General features: G+C 38.4%; 1 protein-coding gene across 2 annotated transcripts in view; it reads right to left on the bottom strand.

Moving 5' to 3' along the window:
- Window positions 1-757: 757 nt before the first annotated feature.
- RFX7 (regulatory factor X7) overlaps window positions 758-23,222 on the bottom strand; it is a 108,515-nt gene continuing 86,050 nt past the window's right edge. For both annotated transcript variants that reach the window (XM_080671944.1, XM_080671943.1), the window contains 5 exons: window positions 13,690-13,806; window positions 12,333-12,417; window positions 11,260-11,467; window positions 8,003-8,298; window positions 758-6,867 (listed from right to left, as the gene is read on the bottom strand). In XM_080671944.1, coding sequence (XP_080528070.1) covers window positions 3,589-6,867; window positions 8,003-8,298; window positions 11,260-11,467; window positions 12,333-12,417; window positions 13,690-13,806 — 3,985 coding nt within the window. In that variant the 3' untranslated portion in view covers window positions 758-3,588. The remainder of the gene's footprint in view (window positions 6,868-8,002; window positions 8,299-11,259; window positions 11,468-12,332; window positions 12,418-13,689; window positions 13,807-23,222) is intronic.

Raw genomic sequence — 23,222 nt, 5'->3', positions numbered from 1 at the left:
GTCTTCAAGCTCTTCTCCTCCTTCTGAATCCCTCTTCTTCTTCCGTTTATAACTGCGTCCACCACCCGTACACTCCGGGCTCCAGTCCTGTGCTGGCAGAAGGGCTATCACAGACCTACACAGACAAGCAGGCTGTTTGGCTTGGGCCCTGGCTGCAATATGTCACAGTCCCTATAACAAGTTATGTTGCTTCATCTGTTTCAAGACTGAGGAGACTCGATCCTGACCCTGGTTTCATTACTCTGTAGGAGTTGAAATTTCTGGCTACTCTTTCCTGCTTCCAGACCTACAACTCAGGTTATGATTTACAAATTCAGTACTTACCACTTTGTATTTCTGGTTTGCCTAAATGACTTTTGAATACAGTTGTGCTTTAAAAATCGTCTCCGTCCTCCCCCCTCCCCCGATTATTTTTCTCTTCAAAGCTCTACAGGCTAACACTTTAAAGCAAACATTATATGGATGAGCCAAAGAAGAGATTTTTTGGGGGGACACCATACAACTCCATGCCATGTGCCACTCCTTGGTAATAAATCCTAAGTGAACAGCACAGTTCTAATGAGTAAGAGTGGTGTATCCCGCTGGGTTAATAGCAGAGAGATTAGCAGCACTGTTGTGCCTTGTACTGATTTTTATTCATTTACCTGAATTTCATGAGCTCGAAGGAAGAATGGCATCAGATCTGTTTATAAAATGGCATGCTGCCTATATACTAGTAAAATAGATCCCATAAATCACCTTAACATCCAGTCAGTTTAATATAAAATGTTTTTAATTGAGTTTGAAAACATTTAAAAAACAATTTTTGAGCACTTTCAATAAAAAAAGAGAACTGAAATGCTACTGCAATATTCAACTACTGTAGTTTTAGCAGGTACAACAGACAACAAAACTTTGGGGAAATCTGACTTTGCACTAAATGAAACATGAAACAGGGCTTGTTTTTGTCATGTATGGTGTAGTTAAGCACATTATAGTACAAGAATCTTACATGAACCTCAGATGCACTGCACAAAACACTTTCCTTCTTTTCAGTTCAAAAGTCAGTGCTTATTGCAATTATATGCAAAATTATTTACTTCATGAAGTCTTATCATGATAAACAGTATGCAAATGTTTTAAACATCAAAACAATGAAAATAACCTGAAAAAAGAACATATTCAACAATAACTAAGCAGAATTAGTAAACATAAAAAAGTAAATAACTTGTGAATAACTATGCTTGCCTGGTTAACACTGAACCAGTTCCAATACAGCCAAGAAAAAAAAAGTGGTTACAGGAATACCTAGTACTGTACAAGATAAGTCAATAACACTCATGCACATTTTGTGATCATGTATTAACATGGTGAAGCAAACTAAACTTAATTCTTCCTGCTGTAATATTCTCATGTAAGAGAATAAGAAATAGAAATATCTCATTGAGATCAATGCACATTGCTACATAAGACAATTTTATCTGTCACTTTGATGACATTTTGTCTTTTCATAATGAAACACATTTAAAAAGTTTAATCTGTGGACTGTATTGGTTGCATTTATCCTAAGAGATGTGCCTACCACAGGTTCAACAAATTTAGTGCAATATATGAACCCCAGAAAGTTTGCTGGACGAATTCAACCAAATTTAAAGTGTTTGCTGCAATACTGTACAGGGGTTAAAAATCCTCCAGTTTTTATATTTTTTTTATCAAAAAATTTTCCATTATTTTTATATTAGTAGGAAGCTAATAATGTAAACATGGGATTAGAATGGCCTCAAAATCTCCTTTTCAGAGTAACTCATATAGAAAGGCTCCCATCATTTGTTACAAGAAATCACACAGTTTCCTTTGGGTATTGCATACTTTGGTGTGCAGTAGTGCTGTGTCTCAATGTACAGTGAAGAAATAACTAGCATCAAGAAAAAAATACCTAACAGATCATTAAATCAAGATAACAGCAAACATACACAAATGCCAATAACTAGGACATAACGATATATAAACCTGTGAGCCAACCCTAGCACCATTTATTTATCAAAATATATTAATACCCTACCTTGCAAATTTAGTGAACAATGAAACCTTATTAAATTAAACCCTTCATCACAATTGTTAAACAGTCACTGATTGTAGTCTTCTGATTGGCTTACTAATTGAGGTAAAGGAAAACTTAGCTAGGTTCAAGGTAGCATAGCAATGGTTTAATGTTAGCTTAGAAACCTAATGGCAATTTTTAAATCTTTCTCAAAGTAATCTTGAAAACAGTTAAATGGAGCTGTCAACTAGTGAGCAGATTTGTGTCAATGTGAAATTCATAAACAATTATTCATAAAACAAAATGGGAGCCATGGAGAGAAACATTTTAAAACAAATCCTGAGTGCTTATTTTGCAATTGTGGTTATCACAATAAATAAATTAAGCATGTAATAAAATGCTCCTCTTCTTCAAGTACTATTGATATCCCCCTTTGTTTTATCACAAATATAAAGGTTTGTGGCGTCAGACCTCAGGTGGTGAAATGTTTTTGTTCAGGTTTTTATGTTACCTTCCTCCTGCTTGTTCTCAAAGAGGTCTCATGATCAAACAGTATTACCACATTCAGGAGTGATGGAGTCAGTTGCTAAGTTGAGGACTTAAGAATATTATAATTAAAACTTCAAAATAAATCTTAAATAGAATTTTAGTATGTGCATGCAGCCATTGTAATGAAACTAAGAAAATGCTTTATTGTCCTTCTCAATTCCCCTGCTTCAGTAACCAACTAATAAACATAAAATAATTTTTAACATGTTTGTATTTATTCTATTAAATTACAATGCTTGGAGTTGTCTGTTTTGTGTGTTTGTATGTGTATGTATGTTGGCTCCATATTAAAATCAACATTTTAAAATAAGATTAATGCAAGGTCACAAATATAAATGGCTACTAGTTTTTCCTTTGAAAAATTATAGTGCAGCTTTTGCTTTCCTTAAATTAATATTGAATTTTTTGTTACATTTTTCCTATTTAAGCCCTTCATTGCAGGTGCAAATGGTACTGAAGTCCCAGAAAGTCCTATAGAGATTTCTCATTCTACAGTAGCTCTATGCTTCAAGCCTAAATACTTAAAATAACCTGAATATTATCCCTGTTTCAAGGAAGAACTTCTTGCCTACAATTCACCTTATCTATGATTTCATATCTAAAAGATAATGCCAACAACAACAACAAAAAGCTTATGTCTAAAATCAATGGTTTCCTCTAAGTTCTGTGCAGATTGACCGATGAATTAAAATGAACTTATACAAAATAAAGATCTAGACTGCTCTTGTAAAAGCTGGTTAGTCAAATGTTTACTAGCAAACAATGTGATTAAAATGGGGAACATTATAAAATTTAAAACCTAATACTTGTTCTTCTACAGCCTACTGTCTTTTCAGAAACTTTTTAAGAACTGAGGCGAGTCTAACCATTTCCTATTGAAGAAGAAAACCACTTCTGCAGCAAACTTTGAAAATGTCACAATTAATAGTAAGTGTTTCTGCTGCGGGAGGCACTTCCATTAAGACAAATACAATACATATGTCTTTAGATACAGTGTGCTACATATTATAAAACACAATTTAACCCAACATTTCAACAGTAGGATGGTCCTTGCTGTCTATCCATTCAAAACCTGACGAAGTCATAGAGCTCATGGATTCACTGCAGATTTGTTGAAATAATGGGTCATTCTTTAATTCTTCCAGTGTAGCTTCATCATCTTGTCCCTGCTGACGACCTGGATCAAACAGTAGATTTGGGTCTAACGTGTTCAAATCATTGATGCTGCCTGAGAGCTCAGAAGACAACCTGATATCACTAGAGAAATCAGATGCAGTGCTCGTGAGATCAGAGGCCACCTGACCTACCAGCTGCTGGTTGGTTTGCAAGCCGTCGTCGCCACTCAACAGGTCTTTAACAGTGCTATTGAAATCTAACTGTTGCTCTCCGATTTCTGATTGTGCTTGATTATCTCCAGGAGAAAAACTGATCTGATCGGTGCTATTACTTTTGGTGAGGTAAGATGGTGTTTGGAATTCATAGACAGAAGTGCTGGAATCAATCATATTCTGAGGATTGGCACTAGGAAAAACAGTGGAAGTTTCCAAAATCTGAGTGAGATTCATCCGAGCTGTGTAATTGGAGGGCAGGTTGTTCATGCCCAAACCTCTCATTGCATCATCATTGTCAGAATCCAGTTTACTCAACAGAACACTGGTTATTTTCTTACTGTTTGTTTGCTTCTGAAGAGCGTTCGGGAAGGCTGTCTGCATCATGACTGTCAATGGAACTGACTGACTTCTTTGAGCTATGTTGTTGGCACATGCGTCTGTGTGAACATTTGTGAAAACATGAACTTCGGGGGTGACTGGGCTTCCAAAGGGGGTCACGTTAGATCGGGGGATGTTAGACACTGGATAGAGGGTGCTCCCACTAAGATTCCGTTGGCGATGAACAGCAGGGCTCACACTCCGGCATCTGAAGTTGCTGCTGGCAGATGAATTAGTTCCTTTATTATCGAGAGGGGCGGGGACTGCAAAACCCTCCTGCTTGTTGGTGTTATTTACAGTGGCACCTTGATGCTGCACAGGAGAGACAGGAGTCAAACGACCAAAATGAGTATCATGATGTCTGGATTGGGACTGATAAGACTGTCCAGGCACAGCAAAAGCATGAGGTTTCCTGAAACGGTCTTCCACCAGTTCCTGATAGCTTGGGAGGATGCCGTGGCCAGAAACTGATGAATTACCAACCCCACTATACCCATTATTCATCCATTCAAGCTTGGTTTTGTCAGGGTGTGTGGCCATGGGTCTTTGCATCGGTTTCACAGGACTACTTGAGACAATGCTGGCATCATGATAAGCCATACTGGAGCTTATAGGGGTAAATGCAAATGGATTCCTGCATTCAACAGGGCTGGGAGGGACACTACTGCTGCAGTTAGAATGTGGAGTGCCGATGGGTGTATGTCGGCTACTTCCTAAAGCACTATCCACAGGTGTGGTCTGGGCTAGCCTGGAGCAAGGGCTCTCCCGTGACAGACTCTGAGACCCAGCAATCATTTCAGAGGTTGGGGTTGGGGTTGGGGTAGGGGTTGGAGTAGGAGTGGGGGTGGGGGTGGGGGTGTGGATCGGAGTGCCATTGCTATGGATTGAATGGTAGAAGTGGGTGCTGGAGGCGTGAGATGACATTGGAGCTCCTGGAGTTACCGACTGATTCTGAAGGGGCATTCCCAAACAGTTACTGTAAGAATGAGAATTGTTCATTGACATCTGCTGCTCCATAAGCACCAGCTCTTCCACAATGCTATCTTGTGTAAGTTCATCATCAAAAGGAAAGTAGCTTTCATTTGTTTGGGAAACAGAAGGCTCAAACTCTTTCAGTTCAGACTGCAGAGGTAACTGATCTGAAGACTGTGCTTGTATTTGATTCAGAGAAGATTCTTGTAGCTGGCTATGTAGCTGCTGGGTGTATGCGTCCTGTGGCATTCCTTCTAGTTCCCAGACAGATTTCTCCAAGTCACTGATATCAGAGTGCTCAGGAATTGTCATAACACTGATATCTTGCTGTTGTTCACAGGCAGCAGACACAAACCCAGAATCCTTAGTGATCTGTTGCCATTTGTTTGGATTAAAGCTGCCATCTGTTTTTGAATCACTGTCCAAGAGAAAGACACTCTCTTCAAGTTTTACTTTTATATCTGGAGATGATGATGGTGTTTGCTGTTCCAAAGCTGAATCACCGGTAATAAGGGCAGAAGAATTCAAGGGTGTGTTTGCCATCATGTGTGAGTTGACATTTATTGATACCATGCTAGGAATCGGAGCACCTGCTGCTGAGCTTTCTGCTTTCCCTGAATGTGGAACCTTTTGGTCCTTCCTAACACTGCCTGGTTTCTGACCTTCTATGATAACCGCAGAAAGCTGTTCCACAATTGGTTTCTTTACAGGAGGCACCTGGGACTCTTGCAATGTAGAAGACAGTCGCTTTCTTGGACTTTTAGTGCATAATTTAGGGTCTTTATTTATTGAGTCACCATTAGATGGTGAGCTGGTGCTGGTGAATGTTAAGTTCTGAGTGGCAACTGAGAGAGTGATAGTGCTTTGATTATTGCCTGTCGAAGTGCCTGGTGGAATTTCATTACAGCGACTCTTACATTTGGTCCTCTGGTCACAGACCTTAGCTGCTTTTATTTCGGTGACACCTTCATTCGAAGGTTTTTGCACTACTCCATCTGAATTACTTTTCTGTCCTGAAAGGGCGCTAGGCGTTGTTTTAGGAGCTTTAGTACCATCAGCATTCTCTTGGCACTGTACAGGGTGCTCATCCGATGATATTTCCGGTTCCACTTTAACTTCCACAGCAGACGTTCCCCCAGCACCACTGGTCTTGGATCCAGGAGACTGAAGTGAAACAACAGAACCATTCTTGATCTGTGGAAAGGTCTTTGATTCTTCTGTTGTTCCTGTAGCACTGTTTACTGAGGCAGAATGTTTAAGAGGGGCACTACTGCTGCTGGGCGTGAGGGATATTGCTGTCATTTTCACCACATTTAGAGAACTCATGTGTGAAGTGGGTACAACAGCAGTTTTGATGGGACTGCTAGTAAAGAGGACAGTAGTTGGCGAGCGAATGGTGAGTGCACTGGTGTTGGCTGGTTTAGGTAAGATCTGAGGGTAGCGGTTCCGGGCAGAACGATCCCCACCAGGACTGGCTGGGACGTTCTGAGGAGTCTTTGGTGCCTGTTTCACAGACTGCATGTGCTGAGTGACCACTTGTACATTGAGGGGAAGAACTTTGCCATCAGAAGAACTCATTGGACTTGGTGATGTTACCAACTGCCTGGTCCTTTGGACCTATTAAAAAGTGAGAAACAAAAAAATCAGATTTAATAAGTCTAGGATATAAACAGTAAATCACATATTTATATAGTATTAAGGCATTTTTATAAATGTTATGCTAAAAAGAAAAAAAAAGACAGTTCCTACATTAGATGAGAGTTCTTCTAGATCAGTTTTATAAAATCAGACATATATTCTAATAAATGTAACATAAACACAATATAGTTACAAAATACAATATATAAGAATATTAAGATAATGAATATTTGCTAAAACAATGATTTTTTAAGGAGATTATAGGAAAAGGAGATAAAAACCTTGAAGAAACACATGACTATAAAGGTTATCTACTGGAGTCTGTGCCAAGAAGATGATTCACTCACAGGAGACTGTCTTATAAATGGTCTGTCTTGGACGTTAGTAACTAAACCACTGTGGGCAGGTTTCATATAAAACTAACGTCTCTTCAAGTTTGCTCTACAGTGAATAGTGCAAGAACATAGTTACCAGGTAGTTCATGCATAATAAGATGATAAGAACAACAACAAAAAGATGAAATATATCCTTTATAATACCATCTGTAACAAAATACCACCTTGTTTTATTAGTAAGATGCACTCTTATTTTAAAAACCTCCTTCATAACCTCAGTTGTGTGAGACAGGAAAGGAGAACACAACTTCTATTTGTTGATAAGGAAACAAGTAGCTAAGTGGTGAAGGGACCTGCTCAATGTCCTATGTCCAGCAAGCCACAGAGCTAGGTGTTTGTTAAAGTATCATCAACACATATTAAATTTTGCTCCATCTGCATGTTAAAAAGAAAAAAACAGTTTAAACCAAAAAAAGTCTGCAATTGCATCACTCTGGCTTAGAGATGAAAAACTCTGAAAATGACTCATCTCTTACATATTTTATAAAATCTTGGACCTTTGTATTCTCACTTATGTTCATGTTATAGCTCACTTTGTAATCAACAAGGTCTATGTATTCTGAATGAAAGGCAACCAAGTAAAGCTGAATCTATCTGTGGTCACAAAATCAGTTTATAACTGAATCTTCTCCTATACTGCCTCCTTCTCATGTGCCACTTTTAATTAAATGACTGATTTCCCACCATCCCCAAAAGACCCATCACTTTAATGGTATTACCGGAATGGGACTAGGGACAGCTGCCACAACGATACCAATAGGCTGAGGAGAGAGGATCGCAGGGTTTCCATTGGAAAGACTAGCCACTCCACTGGTTGTAGTGCCTTCCGATTTTTTTGCTGAGGATTCTCCTGGCAAAGGGGATTGTAGTTTCTGTTCTTGCTGCTTCTTCTGAATTTTCCGTTGCAATTGCTGTTTAGCATCTATAGGCGATGGCAAAGTCTTCACTTGAGGCTGAAAGGAATTACTTTCAGCTGTAGGTATAAAAGCAGAAGGCTGTGTAATTCCTTTAATTCCTGAAAATAAACAAACGAGAGTTACAGTAAATACTCTCTTTCATAAAAGGTAGTTACAGCTCATTTTCTTTTTTTAATTTTATTTTTATTTTAAAAAAATCTTTATTGTTGAAAGTATTACATATGTCCCCCTTTTCTCCCATTGACCCCTTCTAGTTTGCCCCCCGCCCCCATCTCCTGTGCCCCAGGCCTTCACCACCCTATTGTCGGTGCCCATGGATTATGCATATATGCATATACATTCTTTGATTAATCTCTTCCCACCCAATCACCCACCTTCCCTCTGAGACAGCTCAATTTCTTTGAGTATGTACCCTTCTACTGGACAAAGCAACAAAAATCAGCAAATTTTAAGTCACAATTTATTTATAAAGCATACTTCCGATTTATAAACATGTTAATACGGTTTTAGTGGGACACCTTAAAATGTGGTTCGTTCAGTTCAACCAACAATAACAGATCAAGATTTTGAAGAGTAGGAGCTATGTTATAAATGTGCAGAAGCTAGGATAAATAAACACCAAGAGAGCATGTTTTATATTTTATCAGTAGATGTCGGAAATTTTCCTCTCTCCCTCTCTTATAGAAATTCATGAATTTTTATGATTTTAATATTCAGCCCATGAGGGGCACTCAATAAATATTTGCTGAAACCATCCATATCTTAGAAAAAAATTGTATGGGGAAGCTTTTAATTCTACTAGAAATTCATGAAAAATGATACTACTACTATTTTAACTGCTACTGTGTAATTAATTATTCCAGTAGGACCTATGAGAAATTGAACAGGTTCTTAATAAGACTGAGATTAAGATATTTTGAAAAAGTGTCACGGAGAAAACCTTTTACTGCAGTAGTGAGGATCAACACTGAGAAAAAGGAAAGATGAAACAGGCAAGAGACACATTTTAAGAAAAATTGATCATATAACAATTTTTTTAAAAGCTCATTTCATGGTGTGGCATTAGGGTCATTAGAAAGTAAGCTGTGGTTGGTAAAAAACAGTGGAGAGGAAATGAGAGGACACCACCATCCTGCTGGTACACCTTGCCGTTCCTTTCCCAGCCTTATCTTTGCTTTTCATTGTTTTGTTAACAACAACTTGAGGAGGGGGAGACAGGAAGAAGAGAAAGATGTGACTGTGAGCTCTCTTCCACTCCTCAATAATCACTCATCTTTTGACCCCACATCCCCCTTTATCACCTAAGTACTATTTTTTTCTCTTCAAATCTAGCTCAAATTGCATGGCTCCCTCCTGGCCCCGAGTCTCAGCTCTGGCTTCTGGGCACCTGCATCCTTGAAAGTCCCTGCCAAAGGCTCAAAGCTGTCTTATCCCTCCTGCCAGGGTTTCTGGACAGGAATGAGTTCTGAGCAGCTGACTTACAAAAGAACATTTGTAACACAACCTGTTCTATATAATATGCAGACTAAATTTATAAAAAACCAAATTCACCTTCAAAGGATAAAGGTGAATTTAATCACTACCAAAGGTATTAGAACCTCCGGGAGAACAAATGAGGTGACACATGCAAGCTATGTAGCTAGACAAGGCTGCCTAAGCACTCTCCTGCCGATGTGTAAGTATTTGCAAACAGGAAAAATTATGAGAAGGCTCCAGTAAGAGATTATTTTGCTGAAGTGGGTCCTCAATTGACCATAAGTTGAAAGGACAAAACAATTACAAACACACACACACCACAGAACTTTAAAGCTTCTGGTAAGTATAAACTGAATGAAAAATATTAATTATTAAAATGATTAAGATAAAAGAGTGAAGTTATTTTAGAAACTATAATTCTGGCTGAGATAAATCTTTTGTAAATTTAAAGATATTTACAATAAACAATCAGAAGAATCACCTCTGGAAAACAAGTTTCATGTTTAACACTTTTTTTTTCCATGGAAATTATAATTTTCTAGAGTAATAACATAAATTACTCACTCTTTTTTAGGCTTATAAGGTATGACCAAAATGAGACATTTAAAAATTTTAATCTGATAGTTTACATAACCATTAATTTAGGAAGAAGTTATTTATTCCGAGGATACTGTCAATTCCTAAAACTATCAATTCTAAAATTTCTATTTGAATAAGAATGCTCATTTGCATATTAAAAACCATTCTTGTTATTATATAGTAATGTTTCATACAATTTATTTTTTGGATTTTTGAGTTTATTTGAGCCAAACTGACCACATATGTAGGGGAGCAAATTACTCTGGGGGAATAACAGTTTTGCAGCTTCTTTTATGCATTTGAAATTAAGAAGGGAACTACATGGAGGTGGGAGAAAGCAAGGTAGAGAGCATTAACAAGATTATGTGCTCCCTTGAGGGTTAACACCCCTGTCCAAGGGTATTACTTCTATTATTTCAAAGGTGTGTTAACCTAGATGACCTAGATCTGGCTTAAAACCATTTACTAAAGAAGTTATAGGCCTGGAGCATGACTACCCACCATGACCTGCCCAGTTAGGAATTTATGATCAGAAATACAGTTTATTTTTGTGAGACTAAGGCCTCTCTCACATTGTCCAGAGATCAGTTTTTTTTTTTATAAGCATTAGTTTCTGGGATAGTTGCCTTTCAAGTAATTTTAAAATTTAATCTTATTTAATATTTACTAATTTAGGTACACATATATACTTAAAGTACATATATGTACTCTTTAAATTTTAAAACAGCAATGGAAAAGTTATAAAGAGAGAAATCTTAAATGTTTCATATCTCAGAAGAGCAATATACATAACTATAGCTTTATGCTTTAAAATAGGACTGTTATTATTACTATTTTTGTTGGCTCAACAAACCCATATGAATTTAGTGTTAAGTGAAATAAGAGTGAACTCATATGAATACTAAAAAGACAAAGAAGTTCTTTAGCTAAACTCTTTTTTTGCTACCCACTCCAAAGACAGTAACACCTCTGTCAGTTTTGCCTTGTTAACAATAATTTTGTACCTGGTGGTGCTGCGGCCATTACAGTTAGAGCTGCCATTGACTTGGTGCCAATATAATGACTTTTTACAAGGAAGCGGGCTAACTCCAAGACTGTGTCAAATGGCTGGCTTAACACTTTCTGGGCCCACTCGCACACAAGACGGCAAGCAGAAGAAATGACTTCCTCGTCAATATTTTGAAGCTGCCCAGAAGGTTCAGGTCCTTCCAACTAAACAAAAGGAAAAGAAAACGTTAACTTTTAAGAGAAAGTTCAGAGAAATTAAACTGAAGCACATTAAAGATAAGTATTCTTAATTAGAAGATCTAAATCCGTCAGGTCTAAGTATCATTAGGTGACCTGTCGGCAGGCATATCAGAGTCTTGCAAGTAAAGGGCCTATGCCTGTACCCACTGGCACACCGCCATCAGCAGCATTGTGCATTTAACATTTAAATGCTTGTTACCAGTAAACCCCACTGGTGTGGCTCAGTGCTTGACCATCAACCCCTGAAACAGAAAGTCAGGGTTCAATGCCAGGTCAGGGCATATGCCCGGATTTTAGGCTTGATCCCCTTAAGGGGCCTGTAGGAGGCAGCTGATCAATGAATGATTCTCTCTCATCATTGATGTTTCTCTCTCTCTTCCTTCCTCTCTCTAAAATCAATAAAAATATATATATTTTAAAAATGTTTGTAAGCATATACGAAGACTAACAGATATTTTGAATGTTTCTAAAACCTTTTCTGACATCAATAAAACTATACCACTAGTCATATTCCCTATTCTGAAAATATTTATAATATACATATTACTCTATAACTTAATTTCTCCTCCTGACAATATATATATTTTAGATATATCTACATATCAGTACATTTAGATCTATCTTGTTCTCCCTAATTTCAGAAGTCGTGTTGACTTAAGTCACATACACTAACATTTTTCAGTCATTTTTGACTTTTTTTCTCACTTATTCTATAAAAGGCAGAATTCCTGGTCCCTGGTTTTATCCAAATGAGACTATGCAGTATGCATTTCAATGTTGATTTTAAGGTACAATTCAACTTATTAAAAAGAGAAGGCAGAATTCTTACCCCATCTCCAGTTTTGTGAAAGTCAAGATTGGGCAGTGTTGGCATATGAACAAAAGCTTTTTTTCTTAGTCCACTGTAGCAATATGTAATGAACAGTTAAGGTCTCAAGTATTCCAAATTAAATGAACTGCTTATATAATTAACACTTGAGAAGTAACCATATATGAAATGAAAATAAAATCAGAATGAAATAACATCTACTTTCTGAGTTTTCAGTAAGAAAAACTTTAATATTATAAACTCGGGATTTTTACTCCTTTGAAAAATGGGAATAGTCTGCAGAATGTTACTGTCTTAAATAAAACAAAATAATTCTCATCTGTTATAAATTTAATGAATAAATGTTTCTAATAAGCTGTGTCAGCCACCAGTAACAAACAGGTCAGAAGGAAAGAAATACCCAGATGGAAACCTGGAACCGAGAAGGGAAACTTCAGCCCAGGGCACCGGGACAGAAACAACTCTGAGTGTCACAAGGGCTTTAACCTTTTCATTTCCTTTTTTCCACTGAAACACACAGGATTATCACCTGCAACATGCCAAAGACACATTAAGACATTTTTGTCTGTACTTAGAAAACAAGGGCAGGTCATGTAACAACTGGTTAAAGAACACCTGGAACCACTTTAGAAAGCAGCCTTCCACCTTCCCCTTCCTCTCCTCTCTTCCATAGCAGTGAATTTTTATGCTGTGAAAAAGGCCAGGAGCTGAGCAGAGAGAGAAGAAGGACTTCTAATATGATACAGAGACCCTCTACCTTCTTCCAAGAGTAGGAAGAACTTTAATAAATCCTTAATTTTCATTTCCTTTTTTCTGTTTGCTTCTAAGTATTTCTCCATCACAAGAGGGACCTAGCTTTAGATTTAATACAGGCTTTAAACAGTTGGCTGAAAAATACAGAGAGCAGTAATCTTCCAGTATAAGTTCCATAAGACATTTTTTTTTAATGTTATATATTTTGCAAAGGAGATCCTATGCTTCTAAATGAGAGGAAAGAAAGAAAGTACGTTAACACCTTTCTACACTTTTACTGATAATTTATAATTGCTGTATTGTGGCATGCCTCGGTCATTCTCACCATTGAAGAAAAGGTCAGACCATTAAAAACACATTACAATGACAGAATAAGGTGAAATCTATCACAACCTTAATGACCACTATTTGTTATTTCTCTTGCAGTTGGTAAGTAGCTGGGAAAATAATATTTGCAATTATTCTACTAAGTTCTTTTGAGTTGTTTGTATTTATAGATTCAAATTTATTTCTAAATATGGTTGCTGATTGAAACATACAGCAGATGCTCTGTAATAAGTGGAAACTTAGAGAGATTACGAAAATCCATTCTGCTAAAGGATATTTCGATTTGCCTCTCGTGCCCAGACGACGTGCCTTCATGTTTGGAAAGACGTTTTTCATGATCTTCCCAAAGTCAGCAGCACTTAGTGGATGGTAACCAAGATTGTCACAATAACTCCTGCAAAACAAGGAGGGCCGGCCAGTTAGAGAGCAACAGAACTCAGAATTATACAGCACAGTGCTATTGCAACACAATTTGGTGCGTTTGACAAAGTGAAAAACACATTTTTAAGAGATTCACCACAATTTTCACAGATAAATGGTCATCCTTCTCTGGAGATAACTCAGGGTTAGTAGATTATTTTATTCTCAGGGTATTCAGTACTGCTGCTTTCAACAGCATCCAAGAAGCTTTCAGTAAGAGATACTGGTGGTATAACCCTGCATTCTGAAATGAGTATATCCAACTCAAACAGTAGGGCTACAAATTTCCACATATATATCAAGCTCACATCCTGTGGCAATTTGCAATATAAACACATGTATGCCAGATATTAGAGACAAACTACTACATGGTTTAAAATAGAAACATGATATATTAGAACTTAAAGGGACCTTAGAGGTCATCTATACCAACACTCTCATTTTACCCATAAGAGAAAAAATGAAGCCACAGAGAGAAGTTCAAAAGGTCCTCCATTCTTATTATTGTCAGGAAAAAGGTACTTTGTAAGGCAGTAACTTCAATTGAGACCAGGGAAACAAACTATGTCTTAATTAATTGCTCCTGGAACCAGGTGTCCTGTTACTCTCTAAAGGTGCCAGCCATGGGCAGAAGGACAAACCCTCCTCTACCAGTTTAGCAGCAGGCCAAGGCCACATCTTGTTCTGGCTACCAAAGCCTTCCCCACAACTGCTGGCCTTTGGGAGAACCATTACCTGAGAAATGCCAAAGAGGAAGTCAGAGTCATTCCCAGTACTTCAATCAAGTCACCCCCTCACTCCACCTCCCCGCCCCCACACACTTTTTAGCATCAACCAGAGCAACTTCTTGATGAAGACATGCGGTGAAGAGCCAGAGAGAGATTTCGGATGAAGAAACAAAAGAAAACAACGGGAAGGCCTCGTGGGCAGGGCAAAATTAATTGAAACTGGGACTTGAGTTCTTATAGATAGGTGAATAAGTAAGTATCCTGGCAACATTCCCAAAGTGACCTGGACACAAGCAGTTGAATTGGGAGATCCTCAGGAGGAGGTAGGGACCCCTGAGACTCTTAATAGAGAGAAAAGGGGTAGGTCTGGAGACATGGGTATTTTCTTTATTACGCCCTACCTATCTCCACACCAAAACCTCTTCCTCGGGTGGTGGGGAGGGGAAGAGATGCCCAGCAAACACATCCCCAATAATGCTGACAAGCAGGGAGAAGGGAGAGGAGCTAACACCTATTAGAGTTCCCTCTACAGAAATATTTAGATCAGCCGTGGGCAAACTACGGCCCACGGGCCGGATCCGGCCCGTTTGGCTGTTCTATCCGGTTCTCTTGCTCTCCCCTCCGCTCCTTTACTTTGAATTTATATTAGTTCACACAAACACTCCATCCATGCTTTTGTTCCGGCCCTCCGGTCCAGTTTAAGAACCCATTGTGGCCCTCGAGTCAAAAAGTTTGCCCACCCCTGATTTAGATACATCATGTAATTGAGGCTAAATGCAATACTCTGGTTCAGGGATCAAGATTTAAGTTATAACCTGAAGGGCTGACTACTCTTGGGTGCTGACAATTTAAATGAACTGTATTAAGTCATAACTATTACGGCAGCAAGTTAGATCAGTCATCTTTAAGGTTTAACCCAGCACAGAAAGAAAATATGAATGAAGCTCCTTTAAGGAAACAGACACATGTTGCTTTCTCGACCATTATTTTTCTTATCCTTCAAGTCCCAGCTTAAATGTTATGATTTTGAAAGGATCTCTTCTAAAGCAATGCCCTCTTGCCCCACCCTAACCACATTTCCTATCAGTGTACTCTTTTTTTTTCTTCTTTTGTCTTATAACTATATAACAGCAAATTTTCTTGTCTCCTCAATCAGGGCAGTGGCCAGATTCAGGGTTGGGCAAAAGTAGGTTTATAGCTGTAATACAAATGAGTAAGACAATAATGAATAAATAACAATACAAGAATAAACTGTTTTGTGTACTCACAACTGCAAACCTGCTTTTACCCACGCCGTATATCTGGTTCACCATTTTATTCTCATCACTACAAACAAGACTTAAGAGTCACATTAAACTGTAATATAACTTTAAGTATGCTATAGTTAAAATGACAAGAAACTTTAAAGAAACACACCAAAAGACCAAAAAAAAAAAAAAAAAAAAAAACCCCACACAAGAAACAATATACAAAATCCCACCAAACCCAAAAACCAATGCCCACTGGCTCCTATGACAGCATGAGCGGATGGGCCTAAAAAATTGATGCCAAATAAAGAGAAGCAGGGCAATGAGCCTAGTGAGAGATAGAGTATATTCATTCTTATTCTCTCTCTGTGCTTAGATTCTGATGTTTTTTCATTATATCAGTATTCAAGGCCGAGTGCACGGATTCATGCACTGGTGGCGTCTCTTGGCCTGGCCTGTGGGGATCGGGCCGAAAACGGCTCTCTGACATCCCGAAGGGTCCCGGATTGTGAGAGGGTGGTTCTCGGGTGACGCACCCTGGAATCAGGCTACCTCCTCTCTGGTTCCGGGTGTGTTACTCGAGAACCGCAGCTACCAAGTCACCGCAGCTCAGCAGCTCCAGCATTAAGCATCTGCCCACTGGTGGTCAGTGCTCATCATAGCCACCGGCCGGTCAGCCGGTCGACCAGTCACTTAGGCTTTTATATATATAGATACCAACATTTTTTTAATTTGGTAGACATGGTAGGTATAAGATTGGCAAAGTTAAGTGTCAAGATGACCAATTTGCTTGTCAAACAGAACTAATCCAATTTCATCTGAATTTTTATCCCCCCCTCCTTTTTGTTAATCTTCACAAGGATATTTTTTCCACTGCTTTTTAGAGAGAGGAAGGGGAGCCGGGGGGCAGAGAGAGAAACATCATGTGAGAGAGACACATCGACTGGTTGCCTTCAGCACAAGCCCTGACAAAGCAGGGAGCAAACATGCAACCCAGGTACTTGCCCTTGACCAGGAATTGAACTGTGACCTCCTGGTTCATGGGTCGATGCTCAACCACTGAGCCACACTGGCCAGACTATCATTTTAACAAGCCTGAGGCAATTCTCTCACTATGGTTTTTATTTAAATTCCCCTGATGATTAATGATGTTCAGCATCTTACAAGACACCTTGCCATCTATTTGTATGATTTCTTTAGAAAAATGTCTATTCAGAGCTTCCTATTTTTTAATTTAAAAAAATTTGTGTTTTTTTTTGCAATTGAGTTGAATGACTTCTTCATATGTTTTGGTAACTATTAACACCTTATCAGATATATGACTTGCAAATATTTTCTCCCTTTTTATTTTGTTGATGGATTCCTTTGCTATGCAAAGCTTTTAAGTTTGATGTAGTGCCACTTGTTTATTTTTGCTTTTACTTTTGGTGTCACATTGAAAAAAATCATTGCCAAGTCCTGACAAGTGTAGCTCAGTGCGCATCAGTTAGCTGGAGTGTCATCTGTGCACCTAAAGGTTGCCAGTTTGATTCCTGGTCAGGGCACATGCCCGGGTTGCTGGCTCAATGCCAGGTGGGGGTTGTGCAGGAGTCAACTGATCGATGTTGTGTGGTTACATCGATGTTTCTTTCTCCTTTCCTTTCTCTATAAAAATCAATAAAAATATTTAAAAAAAAATCATTGGCAAAACCTATGTCAAGGAGCTTACTGCCTATTTTCTTCTAGGAGTTTTATGGTTTTAGCTCTTATTTTCAGGTCTTTAATGCATTTTGAGTTGATTTTTGTGTATGATGTAAGATACTTGTCAAGTTTTATTTATTTTTTTTGCATGTGGCAGTCTAGTTTTCTCAACACTATTTATTGAAGAGACTGTTCTTACCCCATTATATATTCTTGTTTCTTGAGATAGGTATTTATCACTATGAACTTTCCTCTTGGAACTGCTTTTGCTGCATCCCATAAATTTTGCTATGTTATATTTACATTTTTGTTTGTCTCAAGTTAATATTTTTAAAAAAATATTTTTACTGATTTCAGAGAGTAAGGGAGAGGGAGAGAGATAAAAACATCAATGATGAGAGAGAATCATTGATCAGCTGCCTCCTGCACGTCACTACTGTAGATTGAGCCCGCAACCTAGGCACGTGCCCTTGCCTGGAATCAAACCCTGGACCTTTCAGTCCGCAGGCCAACACTCTATCCACTGAGCCAAACCAGCTAGGGCTCAAGTTAATTTTTTATTTCTCTGTTGATTTCATCTTTAACTCATTGGTTATTCAGTAGCAAGTTGTTTAATCTCCACATACTTGTGAATTTTCCAGTTTTTCTTTTGTAATTGATTTCTAGTTTCATACCACTGTGGTCGGAAAACATGCTTGGTATAATTTCAATTCTATTAAATTTATTAAGACTTGTTCTGTGGCCTAACATATGATCTATCTGGAAAAATGATCCATGTGCACTTGAAAGAATATATATTCTGTTGCTTTTGGATGGAATGTTCTGTATATATCTGTTAAGTACATGAGGTCTAACATGTTTAAGGCTGATGTTTCCTCATTGATTTTTCTGTCTGAATGATCAATCTACTGATGTAAGTTGAGGTATTACAGTGCTCTACCATTATTGTATTGCTGTCTATTTCTTCCTTTAGATTTGTTAGTATTTGCTTTATATATTTAGGTGCTCCTATTTGAGTATATAAATGTTTACAAATGTTATGTCCTCTTGATAGACAGACCTCTTTATTATTATATAACAACATTCTTTGTCTCTTATTACAGATTTTGTTTTAAAGCTAATTTTGGTGGATAGAAGCTTAGCTACTCCAACTTCCTTTTGGTTTCCTGTTGCATTGAATATCTTTTTTCATTCCTTCACTTTCAGCCTCTGTGTGTCCTTACATTTAAAGTGAGTCTCTTGTAGACAGCATATAAATAGGTCTTTCATTTTTTTTCTTTTCAGTCACTCTACATTGTCAGATTGAAGAATTTAGTCCAGATATGTACTTACTGCCATTTTAATTGTTTATGTTGTTTCTGTAGTTGCTCTGTTTCTTCTTCCCTTGCTCTCTCCTTTGTGATTTGATGACTTTCTTTAGTGCTGTGCTTAGTGGGTTGCTTTCTCTTTCTCTTTTGTGTATTTACTATAGGTTTGTGCTTTGTGATTACCAAACGGCTTACATATAACAACTTATATCTGTAACTGTCTATATTAAGTTGATAGCAACTTAAGTTTGATTGCATTCTAAATCTCAACATTTTTATTCTCCTTCCCCATGTTTTATTATTCTCTATAAAAACAATGAAAAAAAACTGAAAAAGTGGGCCAATATCTACTTGAGAAACTAAAAAAACCCCATTTACCACTGCAACATAAAAATTAAGATACCTAGGAATAAACTTAAATAAGGGGGTAAGAGATCTGTACTGGGAAAACTACAGGAAGTTGAAAAAAGAGATAGAGGAAGACATAAACAAATGGAAGAATATACTATGTTCATGGATTGGTAGAATCAATATCATTAAAATGTTCATACTACCCCAAGTAATCTATAGATTCAATGCAATCCCTATTAAAATACCAAGGGCATATTTCATAGACCTAGAACAAACTTTCCAAAAATTCATATGGAATAAAAATAAAAATAAAAACCCCGAATAGCTGCAGCAATCTTGAGAAAGAAGAACAAAGTTGGAGGGATCACAATACCAGATATCAAGCTATATTACAAAGCCACAGTTCTCAAAACTGCCTGGTACTGGCACAAGAACAGACATACAGACCAATGAGACAGAACAGAGACCCCAGAAATCAACCCAAGCCATTATGCTCAATTATTATTTGACAAAAGAGGCATGAGCATGCAATGGAGTCAAGGCAGTCTCTTCAATAAATGGTGTTGGGAAAATTGGACAGATACATGCAAAAAAATGAAACTAGACCACCAACTTACACCATACACAAAAATAAACTAAAAATAAATAAAGAACTTAAACGTAAGATGGGAAACCATAAAAATCTTAGTAGAATCCAATAGGCAGAAAAATATCAGACATACGTTGTTGCAATATCTTTACTGATACAGCTCCTAGGACAATGGAAATTAAGGAGAAACTAAACAAATGAGATTACAACAAAATATAAAGCTTCTGCACAGCAAAAGAAACCATCAACAAAACAAGAAAGCCCACTGCATGGGTGAATATATTTGCCAATGTGACATCTGATAAGGGTTTAATCTCCAAAATTTATAGGGAACTCATACAATTTAACAAAAGGAAGATAAATGATCTAATGAAAAATGGGCAAAGGACCTAAATAGACGCTTCTTGAAAGTGGGCATACAGAAGGCCAAGAGACGTATGAAAAAATGCTCAAAGTCACTAATCACCTGAGAGATGCAAATCAAAATGACAATAAGGTATCATCTCTCATCTGTCAGAATGGCTATCATCAACTAATCAACAGACAAGTGCTGGTGAGGATGTGAAGAAAAAGGAACCCTCGTACACTACTGGTGGGAATGCAGACTGGTGCATCCACTGTGGAAAATAATATGGAGTTTCCTCAAAAAATTCAATATGGAACTGCCATTTGACCCAGTGATCCCACTTCCAGGAATATATCCTAAGAAACCTGAAATACCAATCATAAAGAATGTATGTACTCCTATGTTTATAGCAGCACAATTTACAATAGCTAAGATCTGGAAACAGCCCGAGTGCCCATCAGTAGATGAGTGGATAAAAAATGCTGTGGTACATTTACACCGTGGAATATTATGCAGCTGTAAAAAAGAAGGATCTTTTACACTCTGAGACAGCATGGAGGAACCTGGAGAGTATTATGCTAAGTGAAATAAGCCCATCAGAGAAAGCCAAGTATCATAAGATCTCACTCATATGTGGAATCTAACAAACAAAATAAATTGATGAACAAAATAGATCCAGAAGCATAGAAGCATGGAACAGACTTTGAATCTCAGAGGGAAGGCAGGTGTGGATGGGTGGGAAGAGATCAACCAAAGAACTTGTATGCATATCTGCATAACCCATGAACACAGACAATAGGGGAGTTGAGGTCTAGGGTGGAGGTGAGGTATAAGGGATCAATGGGTGAAAAAAGGGGGCATATGTAATACTTTCAACAATAAAGATTTTTTTTAAAAAGTGAAAAAAAAAAATATATATATACATATATATATACATACATACATAAACACACATATATATATACACACACACATACTGAGTGTCCAGATTATTATGATCTCTGAACGAATAATAATCTGGCCAGTGTATATCCTATATAATAAAAGGCTAATATGCAAATTGTTTCCTCGACCAGGAGTTCAACCAGCAGGCAGGCTGGCCGGACCCCACCCATGCATAAATTCATGCACTGGGCCTCTCATACACACACACACACACACACACTGAGAGGTCAGATTATTATGTGTTCAGAGATCATAATAATCTGGCCACTCAGTGTATATGAAGAGGTAATATGCAAATTAGCCGAGACACCGTAACAGTCACCACCGCTCAGGAGGAGGCTGTGTGTGCAGGTGGGTGGGAGGGGACTGTCTTGCAGCGAGGCAAGCTACAGATGGTGCAGGCCTGCAGAGAGCAGGGCGGAGTAGGGCCCGCAGAGTGCAGGGAGGAACAGGCCCACAGAGAGCAGGGAGCAGGGCCTGCCAGCCGCAGCGGCGGCAGCGAGCAGGCAGGCCTGCAGAGAGCAGAGAACAGGGCCTGCCTGCCGGGGCACATCGGCAGTCCCGCCTCTGTGCATGAGCTGCATAGGAAACACCTTTTCTGACCACTCATTGGCTAAACTCCCAGTACGCCACTCACAGTGTTCTTGGTAACTTGGGTAATAAGAATACAAGAAAGTGATCTAGGCCAGTGGTTGGCAAACTGCGGCTCGTGAGCCACGTGCAGCTCGCAAGCCGCGGTTTGCCGCTCTGTTGACTAATGCGTTTGCCTACCACTGACCTAGACTCTTGATTCCAATAATTACAGGCTGTTGTTGTCCCTATCCCGTGGTCGGCAAACTCATTAGTCAACAGAGCGGCAAACTGCGGCACGTGAGCTGCATGTGGCTCGCAAGCCGCAGTTTGCCAACCACTGATCTAGGCTAATATGCAAATTGGGTAATAAGAATCCAAGAAGGTGATCTAGGCTAATATGCAATTCTGGAGGAAAAAACGAAGGGCCGCTGCTGGAGGGGCTAAGAAATGTCATATCCTGCCCTAGTCAGTTTGGCTCAGTGGATAGAGCCTTGGCCTGTGGACCACAGGGTCTGGGTTTGATTCTGGTCAAGGGCATGTAACTGGGTTGCAGGCTCCCGGGGTCCAGGTCAGGGCCCATGCAGGAGGCAACCAATCAAAGTGTCCCTCTCACATTTATGTTTCTGTCTTTCCCTCTCTTCCATGCTCTCTAAAAATTCAATGGAAAAATATCCTCAGGTGAGGATAAAAAGAAAGAAAGAAAGAGGGAGGCCAGACTGCAGCTTAGGCCCGCTCCTTTTGGGGAGCGGGCCTAAGCTGTCAGTAGGACATCCCCTGAGGGCTCCCGGATTGGAGAGGGTGCAGGTCGGGCTGAGGGACCCGCCCCCCCCCATGCACGAATTTTGTGCACCAGGCCTCTAGTATTTTTTCATAATATAAATAAGTAAAACGTAAAAATTAACAAGGAATATATTTAAGAAAAAATAAGTGAACCTGTTTGAAGGAAAAAAGCCTAAAAGTTTACTAAAGGACATAAGAAAGATGTAAGTTAAGAAATATAGTCCTACATTATCTTCTATCTTTCAATTTTACTATTAAGAAGTTCAATGCTAGCCTTCCTGGCATGGCTCAGTGGTTGAGCATTGACCTAGGAACCATGAGGTCAGGGTTTGACTCCTGGTCAGGGCACATGCCCAGGTTGTGGGCTCGATACCTGGTGTGGGACATGCAGGAGGCAGCCGATCAATCATTCTCTCTCATCATTGACATTTCTAGCTCTTTCTCCCTATCTGAAATATAAATATAAATATAAATATAAATATAAATATAAATATAAATATAAATATAAATATAAATATATGAAATATAGTCCTAGCTGTAAAGGTAATTTTTCTGAAATAAATTTTCACATAATTCCTTTGATGCTTCCTTTTTTAAAGTAAAAAAAAAAAAAAAAAGATTCCTTGTGTGAAAATTAAAAATTGCTGTAAAAACCAAGGAAATTTTTGGAAAAGAGGAATAATGATGGAAGACTGGTCCTACTAGCTTTTTAAAAATTTAATAGCTAAAATACTTAAAAATGGTATGGTACTGAAATAAGAATGACAATTGTAAAGGAAGATAATTGATTCCAGGAGACTGTAGTAAGATAAGTTATACTATAGATTAGTGTTAAAAGAAAAAA

Source organism: Plecotus auritus (genome assembly GCF_963455305.1).
Source record: "Plecotus auritus genome assembly, chromosome: 1".
Lineage (NCBI taxonomy): Eukaryota > Metazoa > Chordata > Mammalia > Chiroptera > Vespertilionidae > Plecotus > Plecotus auritus.
This window is presented reverse-complemented; position numbering and strand designations above follow the sequence as displayed.